Source organism: Botrytis porri (assembly GCF_014898465.1).
Source record: "Botrytis porri strain MUCL 3234 chromosome Unknown BPOR_007, whole genome shotgun sequence".
Taxonomy (NCBI): Eukaryota; Fungi; Ascomycota; class Leotiomycetes; order Helotiales; family Sclerotiniaceae; genus Botrytis; species Botrytis porri.
Window position 1 is genome coordinate 1,457,231 of NW_024066081.1, and position 20,419 is coordinate 1,477,649.

At 38.5% G+C, this 20,419-nt stretch overlaps 7 protein-coding genes across 7 annotated transcripts; 1 reads left to right on the forward strand and 6 right to left on the reverse strand.

Moving 5' to 3' along the window:
* Positions 1 to 147: 147 nt before the first annotated feature.
* EAF01_005763 (uncharacterized protein) lies at positions 148 to 1,879 on the reverse strand (the record flags this gene model as incomplete). The annotated part of the gene is made up of 2 exons (XM_038914017.1): positions 148 to 1,586; positions 1,648 to 1,879. 2 exons carry the CDS (start codon positions 1,877 to 1,879, stop codon positions 577 to 579), a joined length of 1,242 nt encoding a protein of 413 aa, XP_038770466.1. The 3' UTR covers positions 148 to 576.
* An 812-nt stretch (positions 1,880 to 2,691) lies between these two features.
* EAF01_005764 (uncharacterized protein) lies at positions 2,692 to 4,052 on the reverse strand (the record flags this gene model as incomplete). The annotated part of the gene is made up of 2 exons (XM_038914018.1): positions 2,692 to 3,014; positions 3,083 to 4,052. The coding sequence occupies 2 exons, from the start codon at positions 4,050 to 4,052 to the stop codon at positions 2,692 to 2,694; spliced, it is 1,293 nt and encodes a 430-aa protein (XP_038770467.1).
* Positions 4,053 to 6,866: 2,814 nt separating this feature from the next.
* EAF01_005765 (uncharacterized protein) lies at positions 6,867 to 7,627 on the reverse strand (the record flags this gene model as incomplete). The annotated part of the gene is made up of 3 exons (XM_038914019.1): positions 6,867 to 6,932; positions 6,982 to 7,218; positions 7,292 to 7,627. The coding sequence occupies 3 exons, from the start codon at positions 7,625 to 7,627 to the stop codon at positions 6,867 to 6,869; spliced, it is 639 nt and encodes a 212-aa protein (XP_038770468.1).
* A 6,042-nt stretch (positions 7,628 to 13,669) lies between these two features.
* Positions 13,670 to 13,873, reverse strand: EAF01_005766 (uncharacterized protein; the record flags this gene model as incomplete). The annotated part of the gene is made up of 1 exon (XM_038914020.1): positions 13,670 to 13,873. One exon carries the CDS (start codon positions 13,871 to 13,873, stop codon positions 13,670 to 13,672), a length of 204 nt encoding a protein of 67 aa, XP_038770469.1.
* Positions 13,874 to 15,088: 1,215 nt separating this feature from the next.
* EAF01_005767 (uncharacterized protein) lies at positions 15,089 to 17,939 on the forward strand (the record flags this gene model as incomplete). Its single annotated transcript, XM_038914021.1, has 5 exons — positions 15,089 to 15,343; positions 15,448 to 15,698; positions 15,805 to 16,641; positions 16,691 to 17,101; positions 17,165 to 17,939. The coding sequence occupies 5 exons, from the start codon at positions 15,089 to 15,091 to the stop codon at positions 17,937 to 17,939; spliced, it is 2,529 nt and encodes an 842-aa protein (XP_038770470.1).
* A 489-nt stretch (positions 17,940 to 18,428) lies between these two features.
* EAF01_005768 (uncharacterized protein) lies at positions 18,429 to 18,802 on the reverse strand (the record flags this gene model as incomplete). Its single annotated transcript, XM_038914022.1, has 2 exons — positions 18,429 to 18,674; positions 18,749 to 18,802. The coding sequence occupies 2 exons, from the start codon at positions 18,800 to 18,802 to the stop codon at positions 18,429 to 18,431; spliced, it is 300 nt and encodes a 99-aa protein (XP_038770471.1).
* A 52-nt stretch (positions 18,803 to 18,854) lies between these two features.
* On the reverse strand, positions 18,855 to 19,364 carry EAF01_005769 (uncharacterized protein; the record flags this gene model as incomplete). The annotated part of the gene is made up of 3 exons (XM_038914023.1): positions 18,855 to 18,884; positions 18,969 to 19,193; positions 19,224 to 19,364. The coding sequence occupies 3 exons, from the start codon at positions 19,362 to 19,364 to the stop codon at positions 18,855 to 18,857; spliced, it is 396 nt and encodes a 131-aa protein (XP_038770472.1).
* Between the last annotated feature and the right edge of the window lie 1,055 nt (positions 19,365 to 20,419).

Below are 20,419 nucleotides of genomic sequence, written 5' to 3' on the forward strand. Positions count from 1 at the left end.
TGCTGTCTGTATATCAAAGGGTATAATGTATGAGTGTCATTTGCCTTAGTTTTTTACGAAGCTTTCTTCACTATCGTACTTCTGGTTGGTGGTCCGTGCTCTCAGAAAGTTATCTAACACTCCAATTCTCCGACATCCAAGTTTGAAAATTGTTCAATATGATGGAAGATACTCTATAAGATGCCGATTCAACGCCTTCCAGTTATTACAACTTCAAATCAATATGTTTTCGTCGTCCGTATCATAAGAGGGATTGAATCGATTCTTATATACTACGATCGGAGCCCCGTTTCAGGCAAGTTTTCACATATAAACCACATCATTATGACGAACCACCAAAGTATACCTAATAAACTACCAAAAAGCTGAAGTCGAACATTAATTTATGTATGTACACTATATTAGATATCTTTCACAAAGCTTAATGAGCAAACCGGAATGTCTTATAATGTACGCCATTTCCATCTCTCACGCCAAACGAAATGCTCTTCATGAACATCTCAAGAATCTGATAAATGGCCAAAATCTTCTCGAAGAATCTTGATCGAAACCATCAGTATAATTCGAACATTCTAATCATCTTGTAGGACTGATTTCTGTTCCATGACTTGGTTTCCCCGGCTCACTACCTAACTCCACTCTATTCCCATTCAACGGACTCGGAGCAGTTGCATCCAGCTCGGAGTACTGATGGCCTGGATCGCTATATATTTGACTATTTGAAAATCTCTGTGTATTGCTGCTGGGTGATACAGGGGCATCATCCTTCGGTGGCTGATAATACTCGGGTATAGCAGGAGGAATATACGCAGTATTTGCCAATTCAGTTGTTTGTTGTACAGGATAAGCCGGTTTTGCAATACTGGTACGATTCTCATAGAATGGCGGAGGTGAATTTGGCGGTGGCCCTTGATATGGGTTATTAGGGAGGGTTGTTGAGACTTGGGGTGGAGGCTGTGGTGTTGAAGGCTTTGATTTCTTCCTTCTGACGAAGAAAACGATGGCAAAAATTAATAGCGCAATTACTGCAACGCCGCCCACAGCTCCACCGATAATAGCTCCTAGTGGAGCTCCAGATTTATTTTGGGTCGTTGTAGTTGCAAATGGAGTTGCTAGTGACGATGAAGATGCTGAGCTACGTGAACCTGCGGAGGTTACTGAACTACGTGCACTTGCTGAGGTCACTGAGCTTCGAGAAGTGCTGCTTACAACCTGAGCATCATCTCCACTTTGGATACTGCTCGCTACTGAGGCGACACTTCGAGACAGAGTGACAGAAGATGCGGCAGTCATTGAAGTAGTGCCAGTTACTGGGTAGTCGGACATGAGATAAAATGCCTGAGACGTTACGCAGCGATACATGCTTCTTTGAGGGTTATTCCAGAGAAAAGTTGCACAATAAGGGAAATTCGAATCATTGCAGCACCCCGTTAACCCGTCTGCTAGAGCACAGAGTGCCGAGGACGAGGAGTAGTCAATGCAAGCGGTGAATATATCGCAAGAATTGATATCTCCGGTACAGCATCCAACAGCAGAATATGAATTATGGGCACAGTAGCCTGCTCCAGAACAAGTATAAGGTTCCGCTTCATGTTATTAGTATATTTCTGTCTATTTGCATGCGAATTTGACTGTTGAAGTACTAACATTGAATGCCATTGTAGTATCCGCAAGTGTTATTCGCAGTTGTTTGACGTTTCAATAGATCCAACACCTTCAGCGCATTGTTCGGAGCTGCTGTTGGACTGGGACTCCACCCTCCTTGCACCGGTGCTCGGTTGTTAGCAATAGACGTTTGAACTGCTGGTGTCCAGGGAAGCGCCTTCGCCAAAATTGCTGGCAAGAGACTCGAGCCCACCAGAAACAACGAAGAAATCATTTTGTGCTACCAAAACTTAATCACCACGATCGACTTGGGCGACTGGCATTCAAGATCTACAATTTACGCATTGTGTTCAGAGGGGAAAACCGTTCAAATAAATTCTTAACGGCACATGACCCCTACTATCCTACTGCCTATTGTACAGCACGAGAGAAAATTGATCAAATCAGCTCATGATATTGATGGGCGTTGAGGCTCATTTTATGCAGCCAATTTTCTACCATACTTAAAATAAGCATCATTTCAAGCCTAACGTCTGAATAAAGTTAAGGTTCCTCCAGCTTCTCAATGATTAAGCCCGAAAGGATCATTTTGCGGGATGGGAATTAATTTGATTGGGAAGTTTTGGGGGCTTTTGGTGGGGAATCTTTCAGCTGTCAGTTAATCTAGTGAACGCCACGAGAATACGGGTCCGTAGTTGGTGAGACATTCGGGGTTGTAGGGGTCAATACGGGAGCGCTCTTTTTTTCACGATAATATTTAGCTCGCAGATGATTCTCTGGATGGGTCAAGTCAAGAAAGATTCGGGGGAGCTTTTTCTGCCTTGCAGGATTCTTGTGAAGGAGTACTTGTGAAAAACATGGTGTGTATACAATTGCCTATTGTGGAGCTTCAACCCTGTTTGAACAAATAAGGTCCCCTTCCATATTTTGTAAGTGCAATAAAATCCATTGGTTTCCTGCTGCATTCGCAAAAGACTTCTAGGCCTTCTTATAATCATAAATCCCGTTTCATATGCTGCAAATGCAAGTGCATCAAAGTGTAATTCAAATTCGCAAGAACTTCCAGATAATTCCTTTCAACTTTCTTCACCGGTTTGCCAATATAGAAGCACTTGGAATTGAGGTGATGTGCAAGACACACTCGTGGCCATCCTGGTTCCTTGCAGAGCAGATCTCTCCTTCCCTAATACGCCACATCCCACCTTTCGATATACGAAATTTATCGAGACCGAGGAATACCCATATGGTACCTTGAGCTACGGAACAGACTTGCAGTCCAGTGCTTTTGCTCTTGAAGATGAAGGTTTCACGGTTTTTAATGTGCCAAATGTTGAAGTTAACGCCTCCTACATTGATACCTTGATCTTGTCGCATAGGGGATTGGATGTAGTTGGATGAAAATGCAACGTCTAAGTGGGCAGACAGTCATTAGCACTAATGGAGATATCCAAATGGGGAGTTGGTTAATTTGACTTACTCTCCTCTCTTTGGGCATCCTTTTCCATTGGATCACCAATGATTGCTCGAATCTTTCCAGTGCTAAACTCCCATTCGTCATCCTTAGATTTAGGTGGGGCTGATTTGGCGGATGTTGGTCTGGCAGGTGTTGATGGAGTAGCCTGTGGACTTGGAGCTTCTGTTAAGAAGGTAGGAGGTGTTTGAGAAAAGGAATCACCAGTGGAGATACGCCTCTTCTTGAAAGGTGAAACTGGAGGCAGGATCGGAGTCGAGACTGTGGGAGGAACATACAGTGGATCCATCCGACTCGGAGAAGCCTGTGGGAGAATTGGAGGTGGAGGACCATGGCTCGAGGATCTCTTTGGTCGGGTGGGAGGAAGAATTGGACTGGATGGTGGTGGTACGATTGGACTGTGAGATCGAACGGGTACGGTAGATGTTTCGCGCTGGGCCGAATCACCATTCATCTCGGATCTCTCAGTTTCTGCCTCTTCTTCCTCATCAACAACGTGCGGTGGGCGATAGTTACTATTGGGCTCTTCAAAATGTACGGTCTTATTCTTCTTCGTCTTGTTCTTCTTCTTCTTCTTTTTGACCCCGCCTCGATCTTCGTTCACTTTCGCATGCTTTACTTTCATGACTTTCGGCATTTTGGGTGTCGAATCTTGAGAATCGCGAGCAGGTGATAATATCGGCTCTCCCAACTCCGCACTCATATCTCCCAAGCCCCCACTCATTAATGCGTCTTCTTGTTTCTGGGATTGAGAAGATATGCGCTTAGACTTCTTTTTCTTCTTCTCGCCTCCGCTTTGTTCTGTTTGATCTTGAGGATGGTGACTCTTCTTTTTCTTGTGCTGGTGTGTGTGATTGTCTGAAGTGCCATTTGCATTTGGACTTTTGGAGCTGACATCGTGAATCTGATCGGGATCATGTTCGCGTTTGACGCCTTTGTTGGGACGGTACCCGCTGCTGCTAGGAAGAACAACCATTGGGTACGCTGTGCAGTTTGGTTTGAATTGTTAGTTTGATTCTTGTTTTATCATAATCAATTGGTATGAGATGCAAGTGGAGTCTGCAGAAGGAGATGAGTAGGAAGAGGGGAAGGCGCAAATGTGTGAATCGCAGCACAAGCAAAGGTCATTTCAAAGGAAGATACTGGGATAAATTCAAAGTCACTTACACATCTTGAATAAAGCTTTTGCGCACACGCGTTTGTATGCGATGCGACGAGTCAAAGCTGTTGCTCCTTCAGCTGTTGAAGTTGTAAAGAAAATATCAGGATAGAAATTTTTGAGACGAGAGATAAGTAGACGAGAAGGGAAGAAAGATCGATTGCGATTCTCAGTTTTGAAAACCGAAATTCTTTTACTTTATTTTATCTATTGTTATTCAATCTTCTTTTCTTTTTCCTGCGGAAGTGAAGCTTTCAATCCTTTATTGTTGTCCTCGGACCTAAAAGTGATAGTGAATCTGATATATTTTGATGTATTTTTGGTGGGGGAAACTTGATTGGTTGAGGTTGATTTGTTTGGTCTGTCTGTTGTTGGCAGGGATTCTAGGGTGTTTCTTTTGTAGGATGAGGTTTATGCATCATGTAGGTAGGTACCTTGGTATACAAACAGGTATATGGGATGTCGCATGGCTTTTTTATGGTATGTTTTTTACAACGAGCATATAACCCTCGCTCTTGCGCTTCTCTCTATGCTCTCACTTCCACGAAGGAAGCGATTGCTCTTGAGTCCTCAGAACCTGAGGTTCTGCTAGCATTATTGTATTATTCTTGGAGGGTTTGTAATGACTGTATTCCAGGAGTTTCTACATTTACATTCTTCGATTTTCGAAAAACATCCTGATCGACACAGCTCATCAGGAAACCTTCGTTGGGACACTTCCATTGACGATGCTCTCTGTTTGCTTACTATCTAGGACAAGAGAACATAAACTGTCGCTGGGTCCATCTCTAATTCCATTGTCTCCTCGTCGAACGAAGTCCAATCGGTCGCATGGCGCGTTGTGTCGTCCGAATCAAGATGCGGTGTGAACAACGCCGTGTCGAGTACTTGTCAAACTTTGCTGTGTCCCGAGTTTTCAATTTCATGCAGTAGAAGAGTTCTCGAGATCACGCTGATCCAATAAACCAGGTCTCGCGGTCGGGCCAAGCTTGTCGCAATTCCCATTTTCCAGAGTGTTTCTCTGTGGTAGTAGTTCTTGACCAGAAATAGATTTGAGCTAGGAGCCGTTGTTGAGTTATCTTGCAATGTAACACGATTTGGCTTGCAGTTATTTGATCTTGTACCCGTAAATATAATCTGGAGCTCTGTAATCCCTACACGGGTGTTCCCAAAAGACACTACTCATGTGACTGAAAGCAATTGGTTCTAGTTCGGGATTGTTTGACTCTAGACATAGTGCATCAGTTCATCGTTCTCGCGATGGGCTTTACCGAGCTCTTTTGAGAAACTGTGCAAAAATCTAGAGTCCCATTGATCGGCCTTTTGCAGATTCGAAACTATTTCCAGAGAGGAAGGACCCTCAGCCACCATGCATCCGACGACATGAACCCCGAGTCCAAATACTTTGGAATCACTGTTTCTTTGCATCTTCAATGCAGAGGGTTGGAACAGATTGCGAACAGTTCGATGTTAGGGCTTGTTCAGGGGGCCTCAAGTTTGCTCCGATCCGATCATTATCATCATTTGCTTATTACGTTCAGGAATATCGGTTTGATTGTTGCAAATCGCATCGACACAGAACTGCGACTGCATTCCCGATTTGCGAAAACAATGGAGAGCATTCCAACAATTTTGCCGAACGTAGAGCTCAGCTCCATTGAGCATAATTGTTTTGTTGCAGTGCCATCTCCCCACATGTATGACAGTGCTCCGAACCTAGGCTTCTCGCCAAATTTGCTACTGATCATTTTGCATGACAGCGTATCATTCTGATTCAGAGCTGGCTCTAACGTTAGAAGCCGGAAAGATACTATCTGAATCCGAGTCCAATGGCTCGTAAGTGTAAGGTCCCAAGGGCTGAGATGCATGGCAAGTAATTGAGATAGACCCTCCGTCATTTCGACGTCGTGCTTGGATGGCCACCATGATGCATATTGAAACTTTCGCTATTTGCTGATATTAAACAAGACAGTGTTATTATGGTGAGGTGCATGAACTTCTAAAATGCGCCAATGGTTAGACTCCCAAGATCATGTGTTTGCTTACATACCCAAGCCTTAGTGGTGTGTAGTGCTGCAGCTCAGCCGAGTTTCCTAAGCTGGATATGATTAGCGCTAAAGCAATACTGATAGGCTTGATGACCACTCTAATTGTTTGTTAGAATTCCCAGAACCCAGCATGCAAATGGTGTATGAGCTTGACTGCAAGAAAAACTGGTAGTTCTCTCGGTGGCGATATTACTTCACGGAGCTTTTTCGTTAGAAGCAAAGACCTTTTGATATCTTCGTCGCCGTAGTTCTAGCGAGCTAGCTACTTAATGGAAAAATTTCTATAGTATGTCAACCCGCCAAAAAGTCATCGTGTATATCAAATCAAAGGTAGACCCGTAGATTTTGAAAAAGAGCTCAATTTGACTAACTAACTAACTAGGCACTAAAATTAAAACAAAAAACAAAAAGGGAAACATAAACTGAACGATGCAAACACCCAATGATAACAGAGATATGAAAAAAAGATAAGGAACTAGGTGGCCACCTAGCGCACACATCTGATGGCAGGTCCACGATGGAGCCAACTCTTGACTGAGACTTTTCGAACTGTTGTATCGAAAACTAGATGCTTCCAAGCTCTCTAGTTGCAGGTCAAATCGCCAGTATTTCTGTCATGACTACAGCGGTTGTTGTATTTGTAGGAAAGCTAGCGAGGTGTTAGTGTTATTTTCTATCAGATGTAGAAAGTTTCTTACATTGATGTATCCACCTTCAGCATGAGTATAGAATTGGTTGTTTCCAGTCATATACATGCAGTCATAATCTGTATTGAGAAAACCAAGAGAAAGCTTGGCACTGACTTTTCCGACAATTCCAGCAGGGTTCTTGACACTATATCCCTTGTTGTAGCAGATAACAGCGGGGTATCTCCTGTAATCTGGGTTTCTAGCCCACATGTCGGCAGTGGTTGCTTTTGAGAATTCCTCACGGGCCTGGAAAATGTTGTTAGTATCATTTCATATGTGAAAATCTCTTCGAGGATGCAATGTTTGTAGAGCAACTTACTTGGTTCCACTCTCCAAGGTTTTTAATAGTGTCGCCACCATGCTCAATAGCCATCTCGGTCAAAAGCTGAATACCCTTTATAGTAGCCATTCCAATCACTTTTACAAGTGCTCCAACACGCTTTTGAAGAGCTTGTGTGGGTTCATCATCCACCTGTGCAACCAATGATCCGGAAGCATCAAATTTTCCACTAAAGTCGAATTCGATAAAATCAGGAATAACACTGTTGAGAGCGGTGGAAATTGGGGCATCGGCTGAAGTTGTAACTGTCTCTGGGAGAGCGGCAGATTGTGCAATGGCTGCGCAAGCAAGAAGAGTGATAGCTGAGAACTTCATTTTGATAGTAGTGAGAAAGTGATTTTTCTTAAAAAAAGAGTGAATGGATTCGAAAACGAATGGTAAATGAATGTGTTTGGTTTGTTTAAAGAGTGTGTGTAGAATGAATGTGTTGATGATGATGATAATTCGAATTTGAGGGAAATCGAGAGAGGTTATATACTCTTCAATCCTCATATAACTTTCATCCTCATCCATCTAGTTCGTCTTATCTGTCCATGTTGAACACCCAATAGTTCGGGGCAATCTCATCTCACCGCACCCATTCAATCACCTTGATACTGTACCAAAGAGTCCAAAAACTTTAATTCTATGGCAAGATAGCATCTTCTCCTCCTTGGCAGTGAAAATCAGGCATCGTGCAAACACAGTAAAAGTTTATTATCACTTTAAAGATTGCTGGGGCGCAGTAAAATGAAGACTTTGGAAGAGAAAGAGATTGGTATGTATCTTGGCGGCAATGCTCGCGAATTTTGGGGGTGGAACTTCCACAGAGGAGCGGAAAGTTATTTTTGTCGCGAAAGTGGTTTCACGATAACTCAATGGCCGAGCCATTTTCCCATAGCAATCACGTGATTTTCCAGAGGAGGGGAGTAGTTTGGGCAAAACTAAGAGAAGATCCACTTTAGCTAGAGCTTGGACAACTATGCAGAACATGCCTTCTTTGGACAGTTTGATGGCATCGCATAGTTTCTTCATTTGCAATCTTTTGTTGGCGGCTTGGAATTTTGTGGTGTTTAATGGTTCGCTGCGCCTAGAGCGTTTGACGAGCGACGGCGGTCTAGCTTAACCAAGCTTATTAACTTATAAGCTACCGCTAAGAAGGATAGCTCCGAAACGTGGGATGTAATTCAAGGTTGGCTTGGGCCTAAAAGCTCTTAGCTCGTCGTGAACGAAGAGAAGGAGGTTGGAAGGGTAAGTATTGTAAAATGCACCTAAATGTGTCCCCACTTTAGGCCTTTGATCAAATCAAATTGCATCGCTGGCTGAAAATTTATTTAGTGAACTCTAGATAGTAGAAGTATTATAAAAGTCACATTTTATTTATATTTTATGCGAAATTACTAATCTTTCATTGAATTTTGATTTGAAATCTTATCTATAATCTATTTAGAATCTATTAAACGCTTTAAATACTTTAAATTCAAAACTATTAAAGTTGAGCTTTTACACGTAAGTAAAAGCTTTAAATATTGAATTTTAAGAGGAACAGCTTAATATCTATTCGAATGATTTATAGAAGTAGTAAAATCTATAAAAACAGTAAGATTCTACGAAAAGTAGGTTTTATATTAATCACTCTTACAATCTTCGTACATTAAAAGATAATATAATATAGTGTAATAATTATTAAGTAATTTATATCATTATGTAAATTATTTTTATTTTTATTTTTATTTATTACTATTCTACTATTCTACTATTGAGAAGAATTCGAAGTCTACGAATTCGTAGGATTATAAAATTATATAATAATTAATAAGAAAACAGATATTTTACGAATTCGTAGTCTGAAAATTCTTTTTCCCCGACGACTAGCTTATTAGATTATATAATAAATGATTAATAAAATATATTTTAAAATCAAAAGTAGTAATTTAAGATGAAAGTGATTTATTTAGTAATATTAACTGCTTCGTAATAAACTATATTAATTATATTAATCTATTAATACTTTTAATCATTAGTTAAGCTTAAATATCAACAAGCTTATAATCTATAATTCAGTACAACCTTACTAGATCTATTATAATTTCATATATTACTATATAATTTCAAAATAATACTATTTCTAAAAGAGTTTCGATTTTGACTACTTTAGTATACTTATTCTTCGTAATGAGATAAACAAGTTCGGGATTAATCATTTGAATCACATAGAAAATTATTTGACGTGCTCATCCCTGTAAGAGAATTTGCTAAGAATACAAATTTAATGGTAGAACATATAACTACCGGTAGTAGTGTCTTTGAAAGTTAAATTAAGAGCTTAATTCCCAATTTGGAAAAATTTGAGAGAATTTAGAGTTTCTAAACCCTTTTAGATGGGGGACCTAGAGACCTGGATGGCTGTGCTCTAAGAATGAAGCCGCACTGTTCCCATTGCGCTCAACCCAAAAGATGATCCATCCCATCTAGCCATGATATGGAGGACTTCTCTTACTTGGCAAGGCTTTGGCACTTTACAACACAATGCCTATCATCACGCGTTTAAACAGATTTTTGACTTTCTCTTGAAAATACGAATGATAGAGGATGTGCAATGAAATTGCAACGTGAAGCGTCTTCTGTCGATATCTCCAAGCTTTTCAACTGTCGTGATTCTTCGGGCAATTTTAAAAAAGTATGCCCTTGTTGTGTTAACCTTTGCAAGCACAGTATGACTATACAAGTTGGGCTTAGTGGCTCTTGGTAGGAGCGTTTATCGAGATGCTCTTAAGTTCGTGAGTACTGAGGAATATGCCGAAGGAGCGTGCAACAGATATCAGCTTCAAATGAAATCATCAAACTGTCGAAACTTCATCTTCCTTGTAAACACTAAGTCGAGTACCCCACTTTCGGGCCACCCCTTTTTTAAACCACCTCAAAAAAACTTACTATAGAAAACAACCTTCTATTTTAAATCTTTAATAACTTTATAACTCTTGAATCAATTAATTTAAAATTTTAATATATTATTATTTATATTATGCCTAAAATATATATCAAAGTTAATATTAATTTGACTTTATATATGGTAATGAATAAGTGTTCAATTCAATAAGCTACTTTGAATTATAGGATTCTAAGAGTTATTCTTCAAAACTATATAAATAATTATCTATCTCATAATAAAGGTATACAATATATATAAAAGATAGCCCTAATATAAAAGAAATAATTAACAAATTGAATATTAGTTTAAAAGTTTTTAAATATTAATCTTATATATCAATAAATTCATAAAATTAAGGAGTACCTTCTTAATATTAAAGGAAATAATTTTATACTTAAGAAATAATAAGTACAAAACTTTCTTCAAAGGAATTTAAAGATTAGAAATTAAAAAACAAATTAAAATCGATTTAGCATATATCAAAAATACAATTATTGATATTATTAATTAATAGTTTTTAAAATTAAATTTACCCTCAATTTATTATATTAAATCTTAATACCACTATAATATAAATGAAATAGGTATATAAAAAGACCAGGGATTAAATGAACTAATTCTAGGAAGCTTAGAATATCATTTTATTCAGAAAAAAGAGTTTGGTTTTAAAGCTTAGATATCATTTATAGAATATATTTTAACTATAAGAAAAGCTTTTTGTTACGGAGGTACCCGCACCGCAACATGGATTATAAGATAAACCTAAGGCCTTGGTGTTGGGACCTACGGAAACAGCGCTGTAGGGACAATCGGCTAGAGAGCACAGGTTAGATAAGCGGTAGCATCATTATAGATCACGGGATGGACATCACGTGATCAGGAAACCGACTTGTCGAAATCGGCTTTACGGTAATCGACTTGTCGATTCATGAGGTACGAAGATCTATATAAGGGAATGAGTTTCATTATAATGTAGAGCTTCGTGCTCAAGAACAATCATTAGTTTCATTACTATAGTTACGAGAATTGCAACCAGTTACAACCTTATTGAATTCCTACTTGAAGTCTAGTCTAAACCACCTCGAGAGATCTCTAGACACTTCCACGTGACCCTAGAGGCAGCTCCCGTAACACTTTTAATCCCCTTATTATATTGAAGAGAAAATCAGTACAACAATAATAATTTCCAATTGATTTGAAACTCTATAAAAAGTAGTATTTCATTATTACAAATAATAAATGGATTATAAATAATATTATTTTAGAATAGCTTAAAAAGATCTTTATATTTTAAATAGCTTCCTTTTTATTAAATAAATCGAAACTTCTTATATTAAATAGATATAAAAGTTATAAAATTATTGAATTTATATATAAATATTTTAAGTATAATATACACCTTTTATTCTTTTTATTATATATATTACATATTCTATAGCCTTTTGATTTATTTATTTTCTTATCTTTTAAAAGAGTATATAAATATTACTTTAATAAATTAACCTTTTTATCGAATTCTAAAGTAGTTGAAAAAACTAATTTCCTTATATACTATTAAAAAGCATAATTAAATAATTTAATAAAGTATAATATACTAATTGAATAAAAAGCTTCAGGTTTATAGTCTTTAAATTATATTAAATCTATTATATTTAGATTATTACTTAAAAATAGTAATAAAAAAGTTACAAATTAGAATTTACTTTCTGATAATGATTTTATATATCAATAAAATAAAAAGTTTGTAATTTCAATTTCTAAAACGCTTCAAAAAGCTAGTGATTTAAAATTATATATATATATATTTCTTTAAAACAAAAAGATCGATCTTTATACTTGCCACTAGCTTTTTAGAAAAATTACTAAGGGATTCGATATTAAGGATTATGAAATTCTACAATCTAAATATTGAATAAAATAATTAAAGTATTAATTGAAGCAAGTTATTCTTAAAAAAAAATGTAAAATAAAAATCAATCCAAATTTGAAGTTTTCTAAAATTAAAAAGATTAAGAAGATACAAATTAAAACAGGAAACTATGAAATTAATATAGAAGATACTAATAATGATAATAAAAGTATATCCCCAAATATTTATTATAATACTGAATAATTGTTAAATAATTAATGTTTTAATGTTATATAATATAAATTTTTAAGATGGTTTAAAAAAAGGGTGGCCCAAAAGTGAGATACCCGACTTATTATCTTCTCGTATTCACGTATGTACGAAACAAAAAAAATTCCATCTCTTTAGGGCTAATTTGATTGTAAGAGTTCTCGCCCCTGCTCACCGCATATGTAACGCTTTTCCATCGAAAAACGCTATTTCTTTTTTTTAATATCCCTGTTTTATTGTTGATTAGATGAAAACAAAATCTTAAAATGTTAAATATTGATTTCAAATCAATGAAATATTATTTAAAAATAGAGATTTTATTTTTATCGATTTCTTTCAACAAGTTATAGAAGATTGAAGTTAAAAATGTAAAATTTTATATGAAATTCGCTTATTTTGTATGGAAAAAACGTTACGGGTAGAAAATTTCGAACTTTCAAATTTTAATCTTATATAAAATGTCAACTAATTTTTTTTCCAGATAAATAATATATTATTCTTTCTATCTGTAAACTTTCATTTATAAATTATAATATCAAAAGAAAGTTATTAAGTATTTTAGTTCATATAGAAAAACTCGTTTGTTTATAGGAATTCTATTATAAAACGTTACGATATATAATGAGCAGGAGCTAGAACTCTTATAAATTTAATTAGATTTCATCGAATAATTTACTCCTTTTAATAATAAATTCCTAGTTTCTATTTGAGAATAAAATAATTTAAAATGATAGATTTGATATAATTTTTTATAAATCAATGAATTATTTTAAAGGTTTCCTAAAATCTTTAATTGAATTTACATTTCAATCTATGTTTTTTCATTAATTTATATAATAAAATAGAAAACATTAATCGAAAACGATAACTAGAAAAAGTAATTATCGTTTTCGGGCCGAAAACTGCTATTGTGAAATCCGCTATAGCAAAAAAAGGCAGAAAATATAGTGGATTCTGATCGGAATTGATGTTCAAACTAGTCCTTATACTTTCGTTACGGAGGACTTGGAAACTCATCTCATGGCGTTGAAACAAGAACTCGGGGATATTTGAAGTTCTGAATATGAAATTTGTTTCTTGGACAGTTAGGATCTGAACTCAAGGTATCTGATACTGGTGTGAAGCGTGGGTTATATCCGTTGAGGTGAGGTGCTGGTGCTGGAGTGAGTATGTAGGAGATTTCAGAGCCAAGGCGGAGACGTGGAGATTCAAGGGTTGAGATTTGCTGTATAAATTTCCTGCATGTCTGGCTACGGCATCAGGCGATGATTTGATTTATTGTATGCCAAGAAATTTAAAGTGATGTTACCGAAACTATTTAGGCAATTCATTCATGGTTGGGGAGATCGTGGGAGTACACATACTCTGTTTGAGTGTGACCCAAGAAACGACTTTTATGGATTTCCAGAATTCCTTCTTGCTCAGGTTTTTCTCTCTTCTCTTCTCTTCTCTTCTCTTCTCTTCTCTTCTCTTCTCTTCTCTTCTCCGTTAATATTTGTTCATATACTCTATTTCTTTCTTCCCTTATCATTGTCTTTCTTTACCGTGTGATTTATCAGTTGCGAATTTGAACACGTAGAGATGGATTTCACTCTCAACGCATTACATCGATTCGACAAATTAATTGACATTAAATACTTCATTTGTTTCGCCCTTCAGTACCTAGTTTGTACGGAATTCTTCATTCACTATAAGGGCTTAGAATGAGTCAAGATAATCAAAACACTACACATATATGCGTCTACACATCTCCGATTCTTCCAGAAATCCAGTACCATTATGACATTAGCATACCATACCCTACATATAGATAGATCATACATAATAAAACATCACCGTAGCTTTGAAATTGCCATCTAAATCTGAATATCCCAATTTTCAGACAAGTGATGTAATACATCCAAGTAAAACCCAATGTATAATTGACTTCGTATCATCTTTTTCCATCTTTCTTCCCGAAAACACTCATCTCATAGCATATTCTATTTCTGACAAGACAAGAAACTAATTGTTATTTCTAGGATCATACAAATCCAGCAAGGAAAAAAAAGCGTAAGCCACAACTACAGATCCATACCACCCGATATCGGCAAGCTATCCAAATTCCTTCCGCCTCGCTTAACCACACCCAACCCCTTAGGAATGTAAGCTCAACTTCCGAGCCCCAACGCCACGAGTAGGAATGCATTTATTAAAAAATCTATTGGTGTCCTAAGTAAATAAAGCAATTGCCGAAAAATAAAACATTCCTCCTCATCTTCAAAAAGAGTAAAACTTCCCGCCTTCCTTTTTTTTTCTTGACCTCACCGTCATAAGTAAGATATTCACCCAGCCACTTTCCCTATGCTCTCTGTAGGATATTTCCACCTGATGCGGCGAAAAACGTGAAAAACGTGATTACTATCTTATTTTTGATTTCCAGGAGCGGAAGGATAGGATTTGAAAAATCGTCATGATGGTTGAGCGATTGATGATTGAGAGTTCTTGTGATGCATTGGGATACTTGCGTTTGGATGCTACTGGATATATAGATATACAAAGCTATAGATAACCTGAACGTTTAAAGATACTTTTATCATCACCATCAGTAGTAGCATCACTGTTGCCTCTTTCTCCTCATTGTCCTCTATTAGTTTATTCTCCTGGTTGAAATCGCATGCCTGTTGATAAGATCCTACTACAGATGACATAACCACTCATCCCCATCCAAATCGCAACCCGTTCCCCGGCAACGTTTCACACCACCATGACCAAAAAGCCCTACCCCGTGCTCGCACCTCGCGGTCAAATCCCTATCATACATCTCCCACACCTTACACCATCTCTTACCCCACGAATCTCGCTCACTCAACGTATTTTAACACCGCTTATCATATGTGTGACATTGGTCATTCTGCTGCTGTGCGTCGTGACGGGTATTTTGTTGACGGTTAAGATATTTGGGGGTGGGCATGCGCGTGCGCTTGTGTTGAGAGTTGGGACGGGATGTGTGGTTGCTGGGGTGAGTTGTGTTTTCTTGTTACTTTTCTCTGTAATTCCACGAGAGAGAATCTCGCTGCAAGGGCTTTTCATATTCACAAGACTGTAAGAACTAACGCATCCCAGTCCTCACTCACCCTCATCTATCTCCTCCTCCATTTTTCCGCCATTATCAAAAACCATCCCATCGGTTTCGTGCGTCCTCCAGAGTTGAAACTGCACGCGTATAGTTTTATAGCTGCGCGCGTTACGCTTGTTTCGTGGATGTTATCGATTATCGTATCGAGCGTCGTTGTATCGAAATCGAAAGTGTGTGTTCCAGGAACGACAGATTGTAAGGTGCAGATTGGAGGATTGGTTTTGAGTTGTGTTGGGTTGTGAGTTTGCTTTCTTTTTGGTGCATGCTATGGTGTGACTGATATCATGAAATATTGCACAATAAGAAAATTATCGTTGGACTAAGCTAATATCTTATGACTCCAGTGTAGCGATAGGAATCATCCTCACCGCCCTCGAAGCCTGTCAATATCCCTTCCAACTTCCCGGCCGTACCAACATTCTTCAAGACGGAGAAATAAACTGTCGCGTATCTTCCTTCGGCGACGATCTCGTAGATAGCAATCTCACTTCACTCAATCCCTCTGCCGCCAATATTTTGCAGTCACGATTGGCAAGTGCGTCAGCAAGTGCTGATTCCATACCATCACTTCCTGACGATTATCTGTTTATGGGAAATGAGAGAGAAGAGTGGGAGAAAAATTACTCGCTTGCATTAGCGAAGGAGCGAATTACTAGAGAGACGAATATTAAAAGGAAGCCTGTGCCTATTGAAATAGCTGCAGAAGAGGGACTACTGAAATTTGAGTCCCAAGTAAGTGTGAGTTCTATGCCGGGGGAATTTCCTGAGGAAAGAGAAAGGATTGTGCCATTAAGACCGCGATATACACCTATTTCTGAACCTATCTCTACGCCTTTACTTGCGCCTGCATTATCTCAAGAAAAAGAAAAGGAGAAAGAAAAGGAAAAAGGCAAAGGCTGGGGAATCAGCTGGTCATATCTCACAAGAGACACGAGCACAAACATTAGTACTGCAACGGAATTGAACGATAACGAGAAGTGCGTAACCCAATCTGATTCAGCGATATCTTTGGGTGTCCCATCAAGCCCCAATTCCGGGCGTACCACGTGCGGCACTTGCGCGCACCCAACGTCGAAACCTCCCAGCAACTTTGTATCGCAGAGAATAGGAAGACAAAGGAACGTAACGCCGAGTGGTAGTATAATCGACGCTTCAATGCGATCTCCATTATCCACTATGCGGTATGTATTCACTTTTCCCTGAAAACCAGGCATACTAACAAATGAGCAGAACGGCCGAGTCTCCAGAAATAGCCATCAAGCCCGATGTGGCTTTAGTTCCAACCACCGTTGCTTCATCACTGGATCGAATATCTCCCCGGAAACCTCCCATTACTCAACCGTTACCAATTGCAATTCTAAACGAAATGATGATAAGAAGACCATCGGTTCCTGCTCCGTCCAGAATGCCAGGAGCATTTACGAAAGACTATATACAACCACCTCCTGGGCATATTGCACCGCTCAAGAGAAAACCTATCGAAAGCGACAAAATGCTCAATCGCTCGCCCAGATCGTGGAAAGATGCTCTCCCAATACGAGGTGGAAGTTTCAAAATCGAACGAAAGCCACTACCTTCAAGCAAAGAAATCCCTCCCCATACATCTAAAAACCCCGCTATAAAATATACTTCAAAACATAAGTCTACAGAACCTAGACCATCATTAAAATTATGGAAAGATTCTCTACCCATTTGAGGCGGAAGTTTCGAACCGCAAAAATCCACAGCGAATATTCGAGATGTATTTCCTAATATCACACGAGGGCCCCTTGATCAAAATCACGATCATAATCCCAAGCCCGTATCCCCATCCACGACCAACAAACCCAAGCCTCTCACCCCCAAAAAGAATTTCAAAGGCCAAAAACCCACGCAGACATCCCACAAATCGCCCAACACCGCAATCGTAATTAAAAAACGCAGCACAGAAGTGCGAGTTCCCGGCGCATTCATCGAGTACTCCAAGCCCGGACCGAAAAAAGAACGACCTATTAGTCGAGAGATGAAGATCCCCGGTGCGTTTATCGAAAGTGTTCCTTCGACTCCTGAAATGGAGAAAAATCAAGAAGAGGAAACTATTGTTCAGAAAAAGCCACAGGGGGTGAGACCGTTGAGATTACGACCGAAAGGTAAAGTTATTGAGAAAGAAAAAGAGAAGACGAAAGATAAAGTAAAAGCCAAACCGACGGAACCTAGAAATCCAAAACAAGCAGACAAAACCCCAGAAATTGACGAACCAGAAACTCTCTATAAATCGGCACCCCTCGGACCTCGCCCCTTCAAAAGAAGATTGTTTGGGAGACCGAATGTTAGGACTACGAAGAATGGGAATGAGGGAGAGACTGCGCAACTATGGGGGGATATGGAGTGGGCACGCGTGGAACCGTTAAGGAAATTGAGTTTGGGGGAGGTGTCAAGTGGGATGGGGAATCTGTGGGATGGGGAATCTGTGGGACGATTGAATGGTTTATTATGTTAGATTTGGTTTTCTGGGTTTTATGGGTGGAGAGGTATAGGGGGTAGATAGATACATGATATGATATAGTTCAATATAGTTCAATATAGTTCAATATAATGTGAAGTAATTCGGTGAATTAGAATAGATAGATAGATGGGTACCTTGTTTAATTTCTATTCAAGCAAGGTGTAAAAAAGGATTTGAAATATCAGAATGTAAAGATATATGAGAGATTCCTCCCAACAAAATTTTCACCTAAAATATCCAAACACTTGCAACACTTGCAACACAACTTCCAAATTATTCAAAAGCAAAAACGTTGAATCATTTAACTAAATCATACGTAAACCAACCTCATAGGAACATCCCACCCACAAACATGCATCCCAAGTATTTCGTTCTCACACCTCTTAAAACAATGGAGGAAAATCCATGCTTCTCAGCCTGCAACTACGCTGTCAACGCCACTGCCGAATTACAACCACTAGCAATCGCAGCTGGGGTAGCCTTTTATGGCGTGATACAATCTCCCGCCGCAAAGACACCCCTCACACTAGTTTGATGAAATGGTGGGGGCGCCAGAAAATCTCCCGCAGGACTAAGATCCAGACCCAGCTGTTTAATAAACGAGCCTTGAACTGTAGTCTTCGGGTTATGAACCAAGAATGCTTCTTCTTTCTCCGAACCATCTGAGAAATGTATTATGACCGAAGAACCGCCATTATCAACGAGTCTTTGAATCTTGCGTGTGTCGATCTTGAATGGTGTTTTGATGAGTGGACTAAAAGCTGTGCGGCTATTTATTCATCGCCGTGCGTGTATAGAGTGACTTCTTCGCTAAGCTGCGCGGCTTTGGCGGCTATGATCATGTGGATACCAGTCATGGAATTGAGGGGAAGAAGAACGAGAACGCCTGTAGATTTCGCGCCGTGGTCTTCATAGCCGAAGCAGAAAAGACAGTGGGAACTATACAAATACAAATATAGATCATCAGTAACAAGACTAGTGTTATATGATACCTTCAGGCTCTCATAGATGAACCATATTGACTTGCATTCTCCTTGTCCAAAGCTCAGCGTAGCCCTCGGTTTCGGGAAAAGTATCATTCATACCCACAGCTAGGATGATTTTTCGAAAGTTCCATTCCTTTGCATTTGCATCGACGAGGATGAAGTGAGAGTCTGTTTTCTTCTCGACCCTCGTGACACCCATGTCAAAAAATTGAATAGTAGAATAGCGCGCCAAAATGTTGTCTTTGGTTGCGGCTCGAAAGTCCTTGGGATCTCTTTGATCTCAGGTAGGAACCATGTGCATATGAGCCGAGTTTTTATTACGGTAAGTCTGAGTGTCAAAGACCACGGCAGTGTAGAGTTGGCGAGCGAGAGCACCGGCAGCGGGAAGTCCAGCTGGACCTCCTCCGATAATGGCAACGTCAATGAAATCCATGAAGATGGTTATGCTATTGAAGTGACGAGTATGACTATTTATTATTGATGGTGGAACTGGATAACTATATAGGAAAGATGAACGGAAAGGGAGATCTGAGATTATGCATAACACACATTGAAATTCACTATAACATAGTGAGCTGCAAGTCACGGCCGAGTTGGCTATTCTGAAAAGGCATTGCTTTCTGCTATTCGACCGGCTGGCTATCAAAATGACCAATCGGTTATATTCCAGTTGGTAACAACATATTAATATATTGCGCCGCAATTTCTCAGGTTAGTGTGTCACCGAGTAAAAAGCGCAGTCAGTAGCTTGCATCATTTGATTGAAAGGCCAAAATCAGTCTGTAGGAGACTCCATGAGAAATTCATTCATTTCTTGAATGCTATTCCACCATAGCTTCTTGCTAGATTCTATAACTTTATTGTTCCTTGAAATTCAACACTCTACTCACATCATCCCACCTCCCGAAGAAAAGTTTGACTATGGACCGGTCTGATGATGCTATCATCAAGCCAAATCGTACTCGCTTAACCCTTCTTATGATCGGCATCTGTCTAGTAGTTTTACTCACAGGCACGGCAACCACACAAATTCCAAGCAGCCTTTTACCTTGTGAAAGTTTGGAAGCTAACTTTTCGCTCTTAATACAGGATTAAACTATCTTAGCTACAGCGACTCCCGTCATCAGCGTCAAGTTTAAAGGCTAGTTTGAATGTATAAATCCTGTCAGATTCCATCATATAATTTGCTCATTTTAACAATAGATTCTGTATTTTTATTTAAATAAAAAATAACTTGAAATATTAGATTTTGTATGATTTTTTATAAATTAATAGAATATTTAATAAATTTCTTAAAATCTTAAATTCAATTTACATATTTATTATATTTTTTATTAATTTATATAAACAAAATAGAAAATATAAATTAAGAATAATAATTAGAAAAAATAATTATTGTTTTCAATTAATTAAAAAATCCGTAAATTTATAAACTTTATAGAGTCTTATAATCTAAAACTTTATTAAATATAATCTAAAATTATAGAG